This window comes from Gobio gobio (genome assembly GCF_949357685.1).
Source record: "Gobio gobio genome assembly, chromosome: 10".
Lineage (NCBI taxonomy): Eukaryota > Metazoa > Chordata > Actinopteri > Cypriniformes > Gobionidae > Gobio > Gobio gobio.
In genome coordinates, this window is record NC_137116.1 from 16,767,250 (window position 1) to 16,787,249 (window position 20,000).

At 39.4% G+C, this 20,000-nt stretch overlaps 2 protein-coding genes across 2 annotated transcripts in view; both read right to left on the reverse strand.

Moving 5' to 3' along the window:
* The window catches only part of mfsd14bb (major facilitator superfamily domain containing 14Bb), a 669,309-nt gene that overhangs the window by 126,655 nt on the left and 522,654 nt on the right, over window positions 1-20,000 (reverse strand). The gene's annotated exons all lie outside the window — the stretch shown is intronic.
* Window positions 1-20,000, reverse strand: part of LOC307132137 (piwi-like protein 1) — a gene marked incomplete at its 3' end in the record, with an annotated part of 180,496 nt that overhangs the window by 20,044 nt on the left and 140,452 nt on the right. Inside the window, exons 7-9 of the mRNA XM_079826302.1 lie at window positions 18,854-18,967; window positions 18,671-18,776; window positions 18,448-18,576 (exon numbers count right to left, since the gene is read on the reverse strand). Of these exons, the coding sequence (XP_079682428.1) occupies window positions 18,448-18,576; window positions 18,671-18,776; window positions 18,854-18,922 (304 nt within the window). The 5' untranslated portion in view covers window positions 18,923-18,967. The remainder of the gene's footprint in view (window positions 1-18,447; window positions 18,577-18,670; window positions 18,777-18,853; window positions 18,968-20,000) is intronic.

A 20,000-nucleotide genomic window follows, 5' to 3' on the forward strand; every position in this document is an offset into this window, starting at 1 on the left:
TTGGATGGGGCGCATCGGTGCACAGCCATTTTCAGATCTCTCCAGAGATGTTCAATCGGGTCTGGGCTCTGGCTGGGCCACTCAACGACGTTCACAGAGTTGTCCCGTAGCCACTCCTTTGTTATCTTGGCTGTGTGCTTGGGGTCGTTGTCCTGTTGGAAGATGAACATTCGCCCCAGTCTGAGGTCCAGAGCGCTCTGGAGCAGGTTCTCATCAAGGATGTCTCTGTTACATCGCTGCATTCATCGTTCCCTCGATCCTGACTTGTCTCCCAGTTCCTTTATACTGCCCTACAAAGGCTAAGTGCAGTAACTACGCAAACACTGAAACTGAGAAAAATGGCTTTAAAGTTTTTACACCAGCCAGTCAAACATGTTGTGGGTAGATTAGTGGTAATGGATTCATGTATTGCCTTCTTAGGAAGAAATGTTTTATAGATAAAAACCATGACCACCGATGTGATCTTTGACCTCCAAAATGCAGATACTGCACTCTGCCTTTGAATGACCTTAAACAACTTAAACACTATTGCAAAGGCAAAGTGCAGTATCTACAAACTAAATGTGTTCATCCAACTTTTTTTCATGCTTCTTAATACATGTTTATAGTAATAATAAACTTTATATAATACAGAATTTTCATTTTCGGTTGAACTATCGCTTTAATATGGCCATACATAATTTCCTAGAATTAGAGGTTAGAGAGTAAGTTAACTTACGTATGCTTCTTCTCCCTTTAGCCTAACTTCTAAGCTTTACTCAAACATGTACATTTCCTATTTATGCTATCTACACCCTTAAAGCTATAATTAATCATTAAAATATAATTATTATGTATTCTTAGCTAGCCTATCTGTGAAATCCAAAAAACTGATTGGCACTTTTTTTGTTTTGTTTATTAAGTAGCCTACGAAATTAGTGCGTGAAAATAGAGTACTTTCAGTACATTATGCAAGTGTACTTTTTCACCTAGTGTGCTTGCTGTCGCCCGGCTGGCGTCGCTAACTTTTAGAGTAACTTTGTCTAACAAGATAACTTTACCAGACCCAGCTAACTTTTGAAGAAGTAACCCCTGTCAATACAATTGGATTAGCTGCCTGAAACGGAGAGATGTCCGAATCAACAAACACCAACGTGATTCAATGGGATTATCATTACGTTGTCAGAGGATATTGCCTTTAATAGAGCAGCACAGGTAAATCAAAATTTGCTAGCGGCTGGCTAGTCAATGTTAACTGATTATAAAGCTGTTAGTTGCCTTACTATGAGTTTATATTTTGCTATCTTTCTTACCAGTCTTTGAATATTTGCGTTTTAACGCGAGTTCAACCATCATTTGGCTGCGGGATTGTGCCATGGTTGGCTTGTTGTTTCTGTGTGTTACGATCGGGGCAAACCGCATACAATCCCCATCGTGACGAGGCTGAAACCGCAGTATCTGCGGTGTCAAAAGCGGGGAAACAAAGCTAGAACACAGTAACATCACTTACTGCGGTTTGCCTTGGTATTGGCTTGGATTTTGTAGTTACTGCAATTTTGACACGCTCGTTTCTCTAAAACTGGACAAAATTGAACCAGCAAACTTTGTCACAAGACAGAACAGATGTCACAAAGCCCATTTCAAGTCTTAACTCAATTTTGACCAAATTTGTAGTTACTGCGCTTTGCCTTTGGACGGCAGTATACTGGTCAGTTAATCGCCGTTCTTATAGCCTACGCGCTGCCACACACACACACACAGACAAGCCCTGAAGCCAGATCGCTTTCACTTTCGTCCTCACAAAGCTTTGTCATTTGTATGTGTTTTAAGTCCTGCCAGTTTGAACATTAAAGCGATTTTAGTCCATCAGATGTGTATTATGTTGAACTAATGGCTTATATATTGTGACAAACGAACACTCAGACAGAAGCTCGCACATCACGTGAAGATCACTTGCAGAGAGCAGCGCAGAAACGCAGTGTCAACGCTGTCCTGTGACTAAAGTAAAGTCACCAAAGTAGCTTAGAAACTCAACCGTTATAGATTTGAATACCTTTGAAGTAAGTACAAACCACAGCTTCATAATGAATAGAGACGGTAAGACTAATTCACACACACAATCACTCTCTCATTAATGCATTCAAATAAATGTAATGCAGGCCTACTGTGTTCATTTATCTGATGTACAAGCAGAAATCTGCCCCATAGACAAGAACTGCTGAAAGTGAACCGTTTCCTTCAAGTATTTTAACATCACAAAGAAATGCACTTTTTCATTAGAAGGTTTTTATTTTTGGTCAAATCGTTACAGCCCTAATCTTTGTTTCATCAGACCAGAGAATTTACTTTCTCATGGTCTGAGTCCTTCAGGTGCCTTTTGGCAAACTCCAGGCGGTCTGTCATGTGCCGTCTGGCCACTCTACCACACAGGCCTGATTGGTGGAGAGCTGCAGAGATGGTTGTTCTTCTGGAAGGTTCTCCTCTCTCCACAGAGAAACGCTGGAGCTCTGTCAGAGTGACCATCGGGTTCTTGGTCACCTCCCTGACTAAGGCCCTTCTCCCCCGATCGCTCCCCCGATTTGTCCGGGCGGCCAGCTCTAGGAAGAGTCCTGGTGGTGCCAAACTTCTTCATGTATGGATGATGGAGCCCACTGTGCTCATGGGGAACTTCAATGCTGCAGAAATGTTTCTGTAACTTTCCCAAGATCTGTGCCTGAGGTCTACAGACAATTCCTTGGACTACAATTCCAATTCCTTCCTGTGGGACCTTATATAGACAGGTGGGTGCCTTTCCAAATCCTGTCTAATCAACTGAATTTACCACCAGTGGACTCCGTCCGGTCAAGCACCTGAGCTCAGTTTTGAGTGTCATGGCAAAGGCTGTGAATATTTATGTACATGTGAATTTTTAGGGCCCGAGCACCGATGGTGTGAGGACCCTATTGGATTTCGAAAGTTTATTAGGGCCCAAGCCCAAAGGGCGCAGAGCCCTATTGTTCCCCTAAGGATTATTTAGGGCTCAAGCCTGAAAGGGCGCAGAGCCCTATTGTTCCCCTAAGGATTATTAGGGCCCAAGCCCTGAAAGGGCGCAGAGCCCTATTGTTCTTCCTCAGATTATTCTTTGTTTTTTTTTTTTTTTTTTTGTTTTTTTTTTTCGACTTCTCGGGTACTTTTGGGGCACTTAACATGCTCGAAAACTCTTGAAACTTCGCACAGGCGTCGGAATGCGCGGCCATCAGAGCCGGGCTGAAGCTGGTACCCGGGCGTGGCAGGGGGGCTCGACAGCGCCCCCTAAAGTGGGGTCTGAAAACTTGGTCCATATATCAAACACACTTGCACGTACATGTATGAAACTCGGTACACATTTAGATCTCATCGGGCCGAACAACTTTCGTGCTCATAGTTATGTGTCAGCCCAACAGGAAGTGAGCTATTATGGGTTGTTCGGAAAACGCATGCTCTGGAATTTAATATACTCCTCCGAGGCCATTGTTTCGATCATTGCCAAACTCGGTCAGCATTACGTGAACATATTCAGGATGCTAAATTGCGAGCGGATTTTTGATATCTCGAAAAGTCTGGCCGTGGCGATGCAACGAATTTATGGCGAGAAAAGGGAAACAGGAAGTGTGTTATAACTTGTGCAAACATTGACTGGTTTGGATGAAACTTCAGCTGTGTGTTTGTTATAAGAAGCCGATCACATGGATATGACTTTTGTGAGTCAAAGTTATAGCGCCACCAACTGGCAGCAGGAAGTGTGTCACTTTCAAAAATGCTTTGAATCACCATCTTATTTTCACCAGATTTATTTCAAACTTCATCAGTATATTGTGAAAACATGACAGATAGAGACGTATGAAATGGATTCCTGAAATTTCAAATACTGTTGCCATGGCAACGTGTCAAAGTTTAATAATCTTTTGGCTGTTCTGAGGCTCTTAGCATGCTTGAAATTGCTTGAAACTGCTTGAAACTCAACACACACATCAGAGATGTCAGTCAGTACACATGGGCAAAGCCTCAGAAACGGGCGGGGATGAGGGGCTCTCTAGCGCCACCTTTTGACAAAAGTGAAGGGCTTCGTTTCATCTACAATCACCAAACTCAGTATATATATTGACCTCATCGAGCCGGACAACTTTCTAATTTACAGTCATTAGCTCCGACCAACAGGAAGTCAGATATTTTGGTTTGAAGGTAAATTTTTGGTTAAATCGGGGTCTGAGTTTTTACGTTCTCCTCGTAGGCGTTTTATTCAATCTCCACCAAACTCGGTCAACATGAAACAAAGATACTGAAGATGCTAAAATGTGAACGGATATTGGATATCTCAAACGGTGTTTCCATGGCAAGGGATTAAATAAGGACAAAAAAGGGGAACAGAAATTCTCTGTGTCTGCTGCTCTCCCCTCAATGAACACAAGATGGCAGCATTGTATTAGTTTTGAAGCAGGAAAAAAAAAAACTTGTTTCTCTCTCTCTCTCTCTCTCTCTCTCTCTCTCTCTCTCTCTCTTGTTTGTGATTTATGAGGACACAAATTTGTATAATGACATGGGTATTACACTGGTATTACAACGTGTATGTGTGTGTGTTTAAAAACATACTAAAACAATGTTTTATTAAAATGTAACCAAATAGCTTTAAAATAATCATACTATGTTTCAGATCAATATATTTATTTTATTTAATATATTTCTTCTGAATATTTATTCTCTGTCTGCCCTCCCCTCACTAAAAGGTAGCAGTGTTGTTCTGAGGCTCTTAGCATGCTTGAAATTGCTTGAAACTGCTTGAAACTCAACACACACATCAGAGATGTCAGTCAGTACACATGGACAAAGCCTCAGAAACGGGCGGGGATTGTGCCGCCCGTGTGTGTGTGGGGTGTGTGTGTGTGTGTGTGTGTGTGTGTGTGTGTGTGTGTGTGTGTGTGTGTGTGTGTGTGTGTGTGTGTGTGTGTGTGTGTGTGTGTGTGTGTGTGTGTGTGTGTGTGTGTGTGGACTGGTAATCCCTGATGTTGGGTGCTGCCCCTTTAAGGACGTTGTTCCGGTGAGCGCAAGTGATGTGATCGTGCAGGAAGAAGTGCAGGGAAAAACAAACTGAACTTAGAGAACTGAGTGAGAAAGCCATGTTGATCTCAAATGAAGATTTGGACATTTAATAATTCCAGTTAAAACTATTATCTTACATTATATTCCCAGCGTGGTGAGTAGTGTTATGTTGTTTAAGTGTTGTGATGGTTTGTGTATCACTATGAAGATCGCTATTTGCGATTAGCGCCTAAACGCCTAATGTTATATATTTGTTTTGTTTTAGACATTTACAGTTTGTATTGCCTGTAAAATATGTTGCATTTAGTTAAACAAAGTTTAATGCTTAGTACACAAAGCTGATGTCACAATGTTTTAGAAACGTATTTGGTGATGTGAACATTACTAGATAATAATTGTGAATTGTTTTGTGTTTGCAGTTTGACCACACACGCACACACATAAATGTGCACAAATACTCAACTAAAGTACCACCAAACTCGGTCAACATGAAACGGAATGACTATACTATACTTTTTTAAGACCTTCTCAAAATATTTAAAGACCTCATCGGCGATGAGAACTACTGTTGAGCAATAAAATAAAAATATATAATCATAAGCTATAACAAAAATATATATTAAATTAGTTGAGTGGATAGTTAAAAAAATTTGCAATTACAAAAAGTAATTCTTGAAAAAACATCTCTGGACTAATTTTATAAAATCTAAAAATGTTAATGAAAAGGTACAAATTACTTTGTGTTCTTATTAAATACATTTATAAAAAAAAACAATTTATATTTAATTTATATATGAATGTAAATAATTATATGGGCCTACACAAATAATATAACATTTCAAGATTTATAGTTTATTGTAAACGTAATGTGCAGCTCTGTAAAGGGGCAACAAATATACGATAGATACGTGAGAACAAGATTTTTTTTAATCATCTTTAAGTGCACAAAACTATGAAAATATATGAAAGCGTGGCACAATGCGCTTATGCGCATCCCGGGTGCAGAATGATGCGCTTAAAGCAACATGGAGTCAGAGGGCGCAGTGCACCGCGAGTGCACATTAAAAAGTTCACGGCATAAAGAAACGATGAGCGTTGAGCGCACAAATCCTAGTCTACTATGTATATCGGTCGGTTTCTTCACAGTTTTAAATTCCGGTTATTGTGCGTGTGATGCCTTGTGTTGTCACCCGGGTAGGGAGCACAACATCGTTCAGAAACCGCTAGATAAACTCCAGGAAGATAAATTATTTTATCTGCATATCAAGTATTATAACGGGAATATATCATCTTGGAGTGAGCTTTACCGAGCAGCTGACTGACTGTAACCAAACACGACGCGCAGTTTGAATGCTGAACGGAGAATGATGGACAGCTACAGCGGAGGAAAGACATTCAGCTATGGAATGGCTTTAGATGACTTTGTACTAGCAAATCATAAAATACTAATAAAGATTGCTGAAAGATCATGTGACAATATATATTTCTGATGATTATTTAATTACCACGACATGCCTAATCTGAGCAAGTGACTGCCTGTCTTGAGTTTTGTCGACAGACGGAGGTGGCACGGAATGTGACGGAGGCGGCCGCTATGCAGGAAAAACCATAGAAAAACCCTGCGGTCATTGTTTAAACTCATCCTACTCCAACCAGGAGTCCGCAAATGTACATTTCCCCATTTCGGAGTCTGTTTCGCAACGTGTGGAGGGCGACACATCACCTAACTGCGCATTTCGCAAAATACGTGACATCACCCATAGACGGTGTGCGCGCCCGAGCTGATCTCACTGACATATCACTATTCAGACAGGACTAGTTTTCTAAATTATATTTGAGTTACAATTCTCATCACCCAACATCTGTGATTTCAAATATATTCAAAATAATGTTTTCAGAGATTGAAGTAAAAAAAACTTTCTCCCACCATTTAGATTTTAGATTTTATTTCTTTTTGTTGTTAAAATCTTGTGAATCTTGTTCAATGTGCAGATTGCCTCTCTCTCAGTCCTTCCCCTCCCCCCTCACTCTCAGGCTCACCCTGGGTGTGTGTGTGGGGGGTCTCTCTCTCACCCTGTGAGTTTGTGTGTGTGCCTTTCTCTCTTGATGATGATAATTTACCCCTTTCATATCATAGACTATCACAAATAACTATCACTTGTGAATAAGTAAAAAAAGAACTATACAAATACCTTGAATTAAATACTGGCCTTCTGGACTTATAACATTTTGAGCAGGAAAAGATAACTTTTCACATATTTGAAAGAGATCTATTTCATCCCATGACATTAAAAATCATCTACATTTAAATGACATCATGGGTGTGGCTTGTGGTGATAGTGGCACCAGCTGCTGCGGTAAATGTGACATATTCGAGCGATTAAAAAAAATTATCCTGTTTAAATGCATATTGCCTGCCGTGCACAGTTATGCTGATGCCACCGGCGTGGCGGTGCCACCGGCTTGGGCCCGTCATCGCTGCTCGCAGCTTTAATTAGGGCCCAAGCCCTGAAAGGGCGCAGAGCCCTATTGTTCTTCCTCAGATTATTCTTTGTTTTTTTTTTTTTTTTTTTTTTTTTTTTCGACTTCTCAGGTACTTTTGGGGCACTTAACATGCTCGAAAACTCTTGAAACTTCGCACAGGCGTCGGAATGCGCGGCCATCAGAGCCGGGCTGAAGCTGGTACCCGGGCGTGGCAGGGGGGCTCGACAGCGCCCCCTAAAGTGGGGTCTGAAAACTTGGTCCATATATCAAACACACTTGCACGTACATGTATGAAACTTGGTACACATATAGACCTCATCGGGCCGAACAACTTTCGTGCTCTAAGTTATGCGTCAGCCCTACAGGAAGTGAGCTATTATGGGTTGTTCGGAAAACGCATGCTCTGGAATTTAATATACTCCTCCGAGGCCATTGTTTCGATCATTGCCAAACTCGGTCAGCATTAAGTGAACATATCCAGGATGCTAAATTGCGAGCGGATTTTTGATATCTCGAAAAGTCTGGCCGTGGCGATGCAACGAATTTATGGCGAGAAAAGGGAAACAGGAAGTGTGTTTTAACTTGTGCAAACATTGACTGGTTTGGATGAAACTTCAGCTGTGTGTTCGTTGTAAGAGGCCGATCACAAGGATATGACTTTTGTGAGTCAAAGTTATAGCGCCACCAACTGGCAGCAGGAAGTGTGTCACTTTCAAAAATGCTTTGAATCACCATCTTATTTTCACCAGATTTATTTCAAACTTCATCAGTATAATGTGAAAACATGACAGATAGAGACGTATGAAATGGATTCCTGAAATTTCAAATACTGTTGCCATGGCAACGTGTCAAAGTTTAATAATCTTTTGGCTGTTCTGAGGCTCTTAGCATGCTTGAAATTGCTTGAAACTGCTTGAAACTCAACACACACATCAGAGATGTTAGTCAGTACACATGGGCAAAGCCTCAGAAACGGGCGGGGATGAGGGGCTCTCTAGCGCCACCTTTTGACAAAAGTGAAGGGCTTCGTTTCATCTACAATCACCAAACTCAGTATATATATTGACCTCATCGAGCCGGACAACTTTCTAATTTACAGTCATTAGCTCCGACCAACAGGAAGTCAGATATTTTGGTTTGAAGGTGAATTTTTGATTAAATCGGGGTCTGAGTTTTTACGTTCTCCTCGTAGGCGATTTATTCAATCTCCACCAAACTCGGTCAACATGAAACAAAGATACTGAAGATGCTAAAATGTGAACGGATATTGGATATCTCAAACGGTGTTTCCATGGCAAGGAATTAAATAAGGACAAAAAAGGGGAACAGAAATTCTCTGTGTCTGCTGCTCTCCCCTCAATGAACACAAGATGGCAGCATTGTATTAGTTTTGAAGCAGGATAAAAAAAAAACTTGTTTCTCTCTCTCTCTCTCTCTCTCTTGTTTGTGATTTATGAGGACACAAATTTGTATAATGACATGGGTATTACACTGGTATTACAACGTGTATGTGTGTGTGTTTAAAAACATACTAAAACAATGTTTTATTAAAATGTAACCAAATAGCTTTAAAATAATCATACTATTTTTCAGATCAATATATTTATTTTATTTAATATATTTCTTCTGAATATTTATTCTCTGTCTGCCCTCCCCTCACTAAAAGGTAGCAGTGTTGTTATTTTTGAAACTCTCTCTCCGTGTGTGTGTGTGTGTGTGTGTGTATGTGTGTGTGTGTGTGTGTGTGTGTGTGTGTGTGCTTGTTTATGTGATTTATTAGGGACACAAATTTGTATAATGACATGGGTATTACACTGTTATTACAACGTAGTGGTTAATGAGGACATTTCATGTGTCCACATAATAAAAATATCTTTAAAAACATACTAAATAATGTATTATTAAAATGTAACCAAGTAGCTTTAAAAATATACTACAAATTACAATGAAAACATGGTTTATGAGAATATTTCCTGTGTCCCATAAATGAAATAGCTTTAAGGGGTTTGTGTGTCTGTGTGTCTGTGTGTGTGTGTGTGTGTGTGTGTGTGTGTGTGTGTGGGCATGTTTTTGTGAAATATCAGGACACAAATGTGTATAATGACATGGGTATGACATATTACAAAAAGAGGGTGAAATATGAGGACGTTCCCCATGTCCTCACTTTTCAAAATGCTTATAAATCACACAGAACAAGGTTTTTTTTCACAGAAAGTGAACTGCACAGTCTCCTGTGAGGGCTAGGTTTAGGGACAGGGGCAGTGTAAGGGGATAGAAAATACGGTTTGTACGGTATAAAAACCATTACGCCTATGGAATGTCCTCACATTTCACAAAAACAAACATGTGTGTGTGTGTGTGTGTGTGTGTGTGTGTGTGTCCACCAACTGGCAGCAGGAAGTGTGTCACTTTCAAAAATGCTAAATCACTGTCTTGTTTTCACCCGATTTACTTCAAACTTCATCAGTATAATGACAAAACATGGCAGATGTAGACATACGAATGGATTCCTGATATTTTACATACTGTTGCCATGGCAGTGTGTCAAAGTTTAATCATCTTTTGGCTGTTTTTGAGGCTCTTAGCATGCTTGAAATTGCTTGAAACTGCTTGAAACTCAACACACACATCAGAGATGTTAGTCAGTACACATGGGCAAAGCCTCAGAAACGGGCGGGGATGAGGGGCTCTCTAGCGCCACCTTTTGACAAAAGTGAAGGGCTTCGTTTCATCTACAATCACCAAACTCAGTATATATATTGACCTCATCGAGCCGGACAACTTTCTAATTTACAGTCATTAGCTCCGACCAACAGGAAGTCAGATATTTTGGTTTGAAGGTGAATTTTTGATTAAATCGGGGTCTGAGTTTTTACGTTCTCCTCGTAGGCGATTTATTCAATCTCCACCAAACTCGGTCAACATGAAACAAAGATACTGAAGATGCTAAAATGTGAACGGATATTGGATATCTCAAACGGTGTTTCCATGGCAAGGAATTAAATAAGGACAAAAAAGGGGAACAGAAATTCTCTGTGTCTGCTGCTCTCCCCTCAATGAACACAAGATGGCAGCATTGTATTAGTTTTGAAGCAGGATAAAAAAAAAACTTGTTTCTCTCTCTCTCTCTCTCTCTCTTGTTTGTGATTTATGAGGACACAAATTTGTATAATGACATGGGTATTACACTGGTATTACAACGTGTATGTGTGTGTGTTTAAAAACATACTAAAACAATGTTTTATTAAAATGTAACCAAATAGCTTTAAAATAATCATACTATTTTTCAGATCAATATATTTATTTTATTTAATATATTTCTTCTGAATATTTATTCTCTGTCTGCCCTCCCCTCACTAAAAGGTAGCAGTGTTGTTATTTTTGAAACTCTCTCTCCGTGTGTGTGTGTGTGTGTGTGTGTATGTGTGTGTGTGTGTGTGTGTGTGTGTGTGTGTGTGTGTGTGTGTGTGTGCTTGTTTATGTGATTTATTAGGGACACAAATTTGTATAATGACATGGGTATTACACTGTTATTACAACGTAGTGGTTAATGAGGACATTTCATGTGTCCACATAATAAAAATATCTTTAAAAACATACTAAATAATGTATTATTAAAATGTAACCAAGTAGCTTTAAAAATATACTACAAATTACAATGAAAACATGGTTTATGAGAATATTTCCTGTGTCCCATAAATGAAATAGCTTTAAGGGGTTTGTGTGTGTGTGTGTCTGTGTGTGTGTGTGTGTGTGTGTGTGTGTGTGGGCATGTTTTTGTGAAATATCAGGACACAAATGTGTATAATGACATGGGTATGACATATTACAAAAAGAGGGTGAAATATGAGGACGTTCCCCATGTCCTCACTTTTCAAAATGCTTATAAACCACACAGAACAAGGTTTTTTTCACAGAAAGTGAACTGCACAGTCTCCTGTGAGGGTTAGGTTTAGGGACAGGGGCAGTGTAAGGGGATAGAAAATACGGTTTGTACGGTATAAAAACCATTACGCCTATGGAATGTCCTCACATTTCACAAAAACAAACGTGTGTGTGTGTGTGTGTGTGTGTGTGTGTGTGTGTGTCCACCAACTGGCAGCAGGAAGTGTGTCACTTTCAAAAATGCTAAATCACTGTCTTGTTTTCACCCGATTTACTTCAAACTTCATCAGTATAATGACAAAACATGGCAGATGTAGACATACGAATGGATTCCTGATATTTTACATACTGTTGCCATGGCAGTGTGTCAAAGTTTAATCATCTTTTGGCTGTTTTTGAGGCTCTTAGCATGCTTGAAATTGCTTGAAACTCAACACACACATCAGAGATGTCAGTCAGTGGAAATGGGCAAAGCCTCAGAAATGGGTGTGTTGGAGGGGTGTTTATTACAACATAATCATGGTTTATGAAGACATTTCATGTGTCCCCGTAAATCAAAATAGCTTTAAAAGCATACTAAACAATGTTTTAATAAAAATGTAAAAATGCAGAATGTTTTCTGTGATGGTAGGTTTAGGGGTAGTGTGTGTGTGTATGTGTGTGTATGTGTGTGTGTGTGTGTGTGTGTGTGTGTGTGTGTGTGTGTGTGTGTGTGTGTGTGTGTGCGATATGTAGGCTTAGGGGTAGTGTAGGGGGATAGAATTTACAGTTTGTACAGTATAAAAACCATTAAGTCTATGGAATGCCCTCCGCCTGTCTTTCCCCTTCCCCCTCTCTATCACTCTCTCTCTGTGTGTGTGTGTGTGTGTGTGGAGGGGGGGGGGGGGGGGGGGGGGGGGGCTCTCTCTCTCACCCTGTGAGTATGTGTGTGTGCCTTTCTCTCAGTCCTTCCCCTCCCCCTCACTCTCCCTCTATCATTGTGTGTGTGTGTGTGTGTGTGTGTGTGTGTGTGTGTGTGTGTGTGTGTGTGTGTGTGTGTGTGTGTGTGTGTGTGTGTGTGTGTGTGTGTGTGTGTGTGTGTGTGTGTGTGTGTGTGTGTGTGTGTGTGACTTTCTCACACATTGATTTCAAATATATTCAACATATTTTTTTCAGAGAGTGAAATAAAAAAAACTTTCTCCCACCATTTAGATTTTATTTCTTTTTGTTGTTAAAATCTTGTGAACCTGGTTCAATGTGCAGAGTGCCTCTCTCTCAGTCCTTCCCCTCCCCCCTCACTCTCAGGCTCACCCTGGGTGTGTGTGTGTTTGATTGTGTGCGCGCACGTGTGTGTGTGGTGTGTGTGTGTGTGTGTGTGTGTGGGGGGGGGGGGGGTGTCTCTCTCACCCTGTGAGTTTGTGTGTGTGCCTTTCTCTCTCGGAATGATAATTTACCCCTTTCGTATCATAGACTATCACAAAAAACTATCACTTTAGTGTGAATAAGTAAAAAAGAACTACAAACACCTTGAATTAAATACTGGCCTTCTGGACTTACAAAATTTTGAGCAGGAAAATATAACTTTTATTTATTTTATCCTATAACATTAAAATTAATCTAGATTTAAATTACATCATGGGTGTGGCTTGTGGTGATAGTGGCACCAGTTGCTGCAGTAAATGTGGCATATTCGAGCGATTCTAAAATATTCTCCTGTTTAAATGCATATTGCCTGCCGTGCACAGTTAAGCTGATGCCACCGGCGTGGCGGTGCCACCGGCTTGGGCCCGTCATCGCTGCTCGCAGCTTTAATTCTTTTTTTTTTTTTTTTTTTTTTTTCTTCTTTTTTTTTGACTTCTCGGGTACTTTTGGGGCACTTAACATGCTCGAAAACTCTTGAAACTTCGCACAGGCGTCGGAATGCGCGGCCATCAGAGCCGGGCTGAAGCTGGTACCCGGGCGTGGCAGTGGGGCTCGACAGCGCCCCCTAAAGTGGGGTCTGAAAACTTGGTCTATATATCAAACACACTTGCACGTACATGTATGAAACTCGGTACACATATAGACCTCATTGGGCCAAACAACTTTCGTGCTCTAAGTTACGTGTCAGCCCAACAGGAAGTGAGCTGATATGGGTTGTTCTGAAAACACATGCTCTGGAATTTAATATACTCCTCCGAGGCCATTGTTTCAATCAGTGCCAAACTCGGTCAGCATAAAGTCAAGACACAGAGGATGCTAAATTGCGAGCGGATTTTTGATAACTCAAACGGTTTGGCCGTGGCGAAGCAACGAATTTATGGCGAGAAAAGGGAAACAGGAAGTGTGTAATAACTTGTGCAAACATTGAATGATTTGGATGAAACTTCAGCTGTGTGTTCGTTGTAAGAGGCCGATCACATGGATATGACTTTTGTGAGTCAAAGTTATAGTGCCACCAACTGGCAGCAGGAAGTGTGTCACTTTCAAAAATGCTTTGAATCCCCATCTTATTTGCACCCGATTGACTTCAAACTTCATCAGTATAATGTGAAAACATGACAGATAGAGACATATGAATGGATTCCTAATATTTCAAAAAATGTTGCCATGGCAACATGTCAAAGTTTAATAATGTTTTTGGCTGTTTGTGTGCCCTCCCCTCTATCACCAAAAGGGGGCAGTGTTGTATTATTTTTGAAACTCCCTTTCTCTGTATGTGTGCTTGTTAATGTGATTCATGAGGACACAAATGTGTATGATGACATGGGTATTACACTGGTATTACAACGTAGTGGTTAATGTGGACATGAACTATGACACTATATCACTACTCATACAGGACTAATTTTCTAAATGACATTTGAGTTACAATTCTTTTCACCTGACAGCCGTGATTTCATGTACTCATTCAGACAGAACTCTTTTTTAAAAACAGAGGAGTGTGAGTGTGTTTTCTATACATGTGCTTTACAGAAGGTCATGTGCTGTGTTTGCAAAGATCACTTTTGACACATTTGTCTTTAAATTCATTATTTACTGACATAGTTCAAATTTATAAAAAAAAAAAAATTCACATTATTTTCTACAAGTGTCTGTTTATAAGTGTCTTTTTTCACAGAAAGTTAGTTTGTTTGAACGTGAATATTTGTATAATTCAGGGTCTGAGTTTTTACGTTCTCCTCGTAGGCGATTTATTCAATCTCCACCAAACTCGGTCAACGTGAAACGGAAGCTTAACGCATTAAAAATATTTAACGCAAATAACGCAGCGTCCGTTTTTATATCCATTTTTGCTTAGCGTTACATGATCACCACGCTCCTATTCATGTAAATGCTTCCAAGCGCGACAAGACATAAGAGAGCGCGCTGTATGCCAGTGTCCTGTGTGTGTGTGTGTGTGTGTGTGTGTGTATGTGTCAGTGTCCTGTCTGTGTGTGTGTGTGTGTGTGTGTGTGTGTGTGTGTGTGTGTGTGTGTGTGTGTGTGTGTGCTTGTTTATGTGATTTATGAGGACACAAATTTGTATAATGACATGGGTATTACACTGGTATTACAACATCAAGGTGGTTTATGAGGACATTTCAAATGTCCCCGTAAATCAAATCACTTTAAAAACATATTAAACAATGTTTTATTAAAAATGTAAAAATGCAGAATGTCTCCTGTGAGGGTTAGGTTTAGGGGCAGGGGCAGTGTAGGGGGATAGAATATACAGTTTATACAGTATAAAAACCATTACGCCTATGGAGAGTCCTCATAATGCTGTTGCACCAACATGTGTGTGTGTGTGTGTGTGTGTGTGTGTGTGTGTGTGTGTGTGTGTCAGTGTCCTGTCTGTGTGGATGCGTCTCATGTCAGCTAATCAAGGGACACTGACACACACACACACACACACACACACACACACACACACACACACACACACACACATACACACCAGGCCCGTCGCGACAAGGCAGGCAAACCAAGCAATTGCTTGGGGCCTCGAGCTGGCCTGGGGCCCCAAGACAGCGACAGGTTAAGAATAAAATGAAACGACAAACTGTGTGAGCGCCCCATTGATAGTCAATGCAGTAAAGTGCAATGACACTGTTATCGGGATCCCCCTTAAGGGGCCCCTCTCAGAAGTCGCTGACAGCAGCCAGCCAACCACGCGATCTCTGCTGCGGCAAAATACAAAACATCCTCGGATTTGAAGCGGAATTTTATGCTTCAGGAAGCCAGAAAAGAAAATAGAGAAAGGAAGAGGAGGATAAGAAAAAAAACAAGATAGTGGTATGTGATAAATTACACTGGATAAAATAGCTCTACTTGTCTTGTACAAAAAAAGTGTAAGTTTGCAGCAGGTAGGCTAGCAAAAATATGTTTATGTTAGCTATCGTTACCTGCCTGACGGCAAATGCTGCTTGTAACGAACAGTTAGAGCAACTTTTTTTTTTCGAACAGACGAAATTACATGAGATTGCTATAGCTTTGTAATATGTTTTGATGAAAGTGGCATAGCATGCTATACTAACTATTATTTATGCTATGCATAAATAACCTGGAATAGTTAATATAGTATGCTATATTAACAATTATTATAAACATTATTTAACCAGAAAGAGGCAGAGGAACATTATTTTTTTCATAGCTTATCTTTGTGTGCTAGTGTCGGGATATATACGGTAGTGACAGTTTATGCAAATATGACATTATTTTTATGAGTTACCAATAGATCTTGAACAATTACTTTATTCTGTGTCAATTTTTACACTGTTACATTTTGAAGTACAGTATCAGGACAACCCACATGTTTGACTGGTACTGTTTACATGTTTTACTGGTACTGCCCACATGTTTTACTGGTACTGTTTATTAACTATTTATCAAGGTATTATAGTCATCTGTTGCAACTTTATAATAACCATCTAGATAATGTTTATAGACAGTTTACAAACCAACTAGTAACCCTTAAGTATTCCCAAAGTGTTAGGAATATCTGGTCCGTCTATCTATGTAATGTTTATATATGTTTTAAAAACGGTTAAAGGTTTACAAATTTTTTTTAATGATACAGTGGTGTTTTTTGCAAATGTTTTCAAATTTTATGGACAGTATATGCAACAACAGTATTTGCACTGTCTCTATGTCCATTTTGCTTGGGGCCCCCAAATTTCTTCAAACGGCCCTGTGTGTGTGTGTGTGTGTGTGTGTGTGTGTGTGTGTGTGTGTGTGTGTGTGTGTGTGTGTGTTAGTGTGTGTGTGTGTGTGTGTGTGTGTGTGTGTGTGATATGTAGGTTTAGGGGTAGTGTAGGGGGATAGAATGTACAGTTTGTACAGTATAAAAACTAGGGGTGTAACGATTCATCTACTACATCGATGTATCGATTTATTTTCCTATGATCTAACTACATCAATCTGTGCTCGGCAAGTTGGCCTTCCGGACGACATATATCGATCTAACATCGTTTTAAAAGGTAATCAATCGATTGTATCGATCATAGGAAATAACACATTGGATTTAAGCACGTCAGACTTTATATGGATGTTTTTTCTTAGCACTTTTAATGATAAAGGCGTTAAACGTTACTCGATTCAGTCTGCCTATCTGTGACATCATCGCAACGCACCTGCAGCAGCGCTCATTGAAATGAATGGGATCGTGTCGATTTGTCGCTGCGTGTCGCTGGCTGTGTGAACGGGGCTTGAGAAAACAAAACATAGCATGGCGCATGGCAGAGGAGAAGCCAACGAGCGAGAAATGATCAAGCCACCAGGAGAAAGAGCTACCTGTACTTTCAACCCTTGCTTGTTACCTGTGCATTCCTGACACCAGTGTGCCAGCAGAGCGAGTTTTAGTACAGCTGGCGACATAGTGAACGCACAGAGAAGTGTTCTGCGGTCAGATCATGGTGATATTTTTGAAAAAGAAATCTGTAGAGTCATTGAAGAGTAGTTGGTTACATTTTATCTTTTGTTAAATATTGTTTGTTTATTAAACTGAGAGTAGTAGCAGGTTCAGCCAGTTTATTCAATCTGAAGAAATGTTGGTTGCACTTTATTTTTGATATTAATATTGTATTTGTATTATTTTAATGTTGAAAAACAACAGCAAAAGTAGCAGGTAAACTTACTATTAATTAAACCTGAAGAGAAGTTAGTTGCACTTTATTTTTGATATTAATATTGTAATATTTTTATGTTGGAAAACAAAAGCAGAAGTAGCAGGTTAACCTACTGTTGAAATGTTGGTTGCACTTACTGTGCTTTTATTGAATATGTATTGAATATTGAAAATGAGAGCAGAAAAGGTTAACTTCCTGTTAATTCAACCTAAACTGTTGGTTGCACTTTATTCAAATAAAATTTGAATGCATTTGCCATTAATTGTTGTTTACTTGTTTGTTTATATCCATAATTAATTGATATACCGGATTCCCTTACAAGAAACAACAGGAATCTAGGAAACTTCACCTGAATCTAGGAAACTTCACCTGCACTGACCAGTATCCAGATAATTATTTCAGTCACACAATTTTTGGCTAAAAAGTTACTGAATCGATTTCAAGTCACTGAATCGTTTCGGATCGTATCGTTCTAAATGAACCAATATCGTCCTTGAATCGTATCGACAACCTCAAATCGTGATACGAATCGTATCGTTGTTAAAACGAATCGTTACACCCCTACTAAATGCCTCTTCTATAAAACTGCTTGCCATTGTATTTAGGGAGCTGCAAATATAGACTAGAATGTCAAGCACTTTTCCAGCTAATCCTAAACTAACTTTTCTACACGGAATAGTAAGAAAAGCCCTCTTTGTTCTCTTTATATGTATCTGTGCAAGAGAGCTGTGAGAGAGCGAATGACACCACACAACATCTCCATGAATTTGTGCATGTAGCAATTTAATGTTTATATATTTTAAAGCACTGAATCGCTATTGAATCACGATTAATTAGATTCTTAGCATTTTAAATCGATTATTGACTGAAATCAATAATTCACGATTCAGAAATACATGTTTCAAGATCAATGTATCCGCGATGCATATTGCAAAACAGCAAAAATCAATTCATGCTCATTAACATTTTGGTGTTACCTGTTTTGCACTCTTTCACATGTTCCATGAGTTGGCGAGTGTGGACACCAGAATCATGGAAATCCCGCCTGCGCCCACCTCTCTCCCCTATCTTTACCTGCTGAAAGCCTGCAGAAATCGTGAGCATTGCTACAGGGAGATATAAAGAAAAGAGTAAGATACAGGATTTGTGAATGTTATAGTATATAATAGTGCAGTATATATTTCCACTAATTGCACTTACCTTCTTCAGACATCGCTCCAGGTGCAGGTCTCCCTCTGCCCACCAGCTGTCCTTCAGGTGCAGTGGGCATAACTGGCTTTGCAGCCTCTTGTGATAATGGTGGTTGCTGCAGAGGAATTGGAATACTAAAAAGCTTATTTCAATAAAGATATATCATATTCAACTAATTATAAATAAACTCACCGCGCCAGAAGCAGCAGGCTCCTGACCACGACCTCTGCCTCTTGATCTCTCTCTTGCTCGTCCCGTCATTTTGGTGCTTTTTCAAATTGCTTTGACTTATTCCCATTCAAAATGCTGTACACACAAGTAAAGTTAGTCGCTTATAATTTGCGTTTGAAAACTCAGTTTGGAACAAACTAGTAATGTGAAGCGTTCATAAACCAACAAAATACGTTTAATAACATGTTTTAACTCATTTCATATAGTCGGTCAAGTTGTGAGCTGACGTGGCTTCTTATCACAGAATGAGGCTGACAATGTAGTTATTGGATAGTATTCTATACAGTGATAAAGTCTACGTCAATCAGCACTGCTTTATTATTATTAAAATACCAGAGAAGGCTTGAAGAACTCAAATACACCATATCTTGATGCGGTCGTGTTTATTGTCTTCATGTTTACTCTCACATTAGGGATTTCCTGAAAACTTCCTGAATACTGAGGCAAATGTGGAGTTTCTGCTCGAAGGCGCCCTCTGGCATCCAGTATGAATTAAACTTTTTGGTAACAAATTAGATAAATAATACTTCTCTCTAAATAAATGTATATGACAATCCATATGTTTCTCTTAAATATACAGGAGTTTTTTCCCCACAGTGGATGCATAAGAGGCTCATATTTCATATTAAAGACAGACTTTAAGAAATTGATATCGCAGATAAAAAGCAGATTTTTAAAATGATTTTACAATAAATCCTTAGACCTACTCATTCCCCAGGGTATCCAAGTCAAATTTAAGACTTTTTAAGACCTTTTCAAGACCATTATGAATTAAATTTAAGACCTATATCACGCAATTAAAAAAAAAAAACCTACAAAAGGAAATGCAGAATCACAAAATTACTTGCAAAGCAAAATCATTTATTCAAATTGAACAAAGTATTAGTAAACTTGCACTTCCTCATAGCTCAATCCCAGCAGGATTAATATACAAACACACTACCGGTCAAAAGTTTGAGAACAGTAAGATTTTTTAATGTTTTTACAGAAGTCTCTTCTGCTCACCAATGCTGCATTTAGGTTATTAAAAATACAAAAAAGCTGTAATATTGTGACAGTTCTGTTGTGACTGTTCTCTATGTGAATATATATTAAAGTGTCATTTATT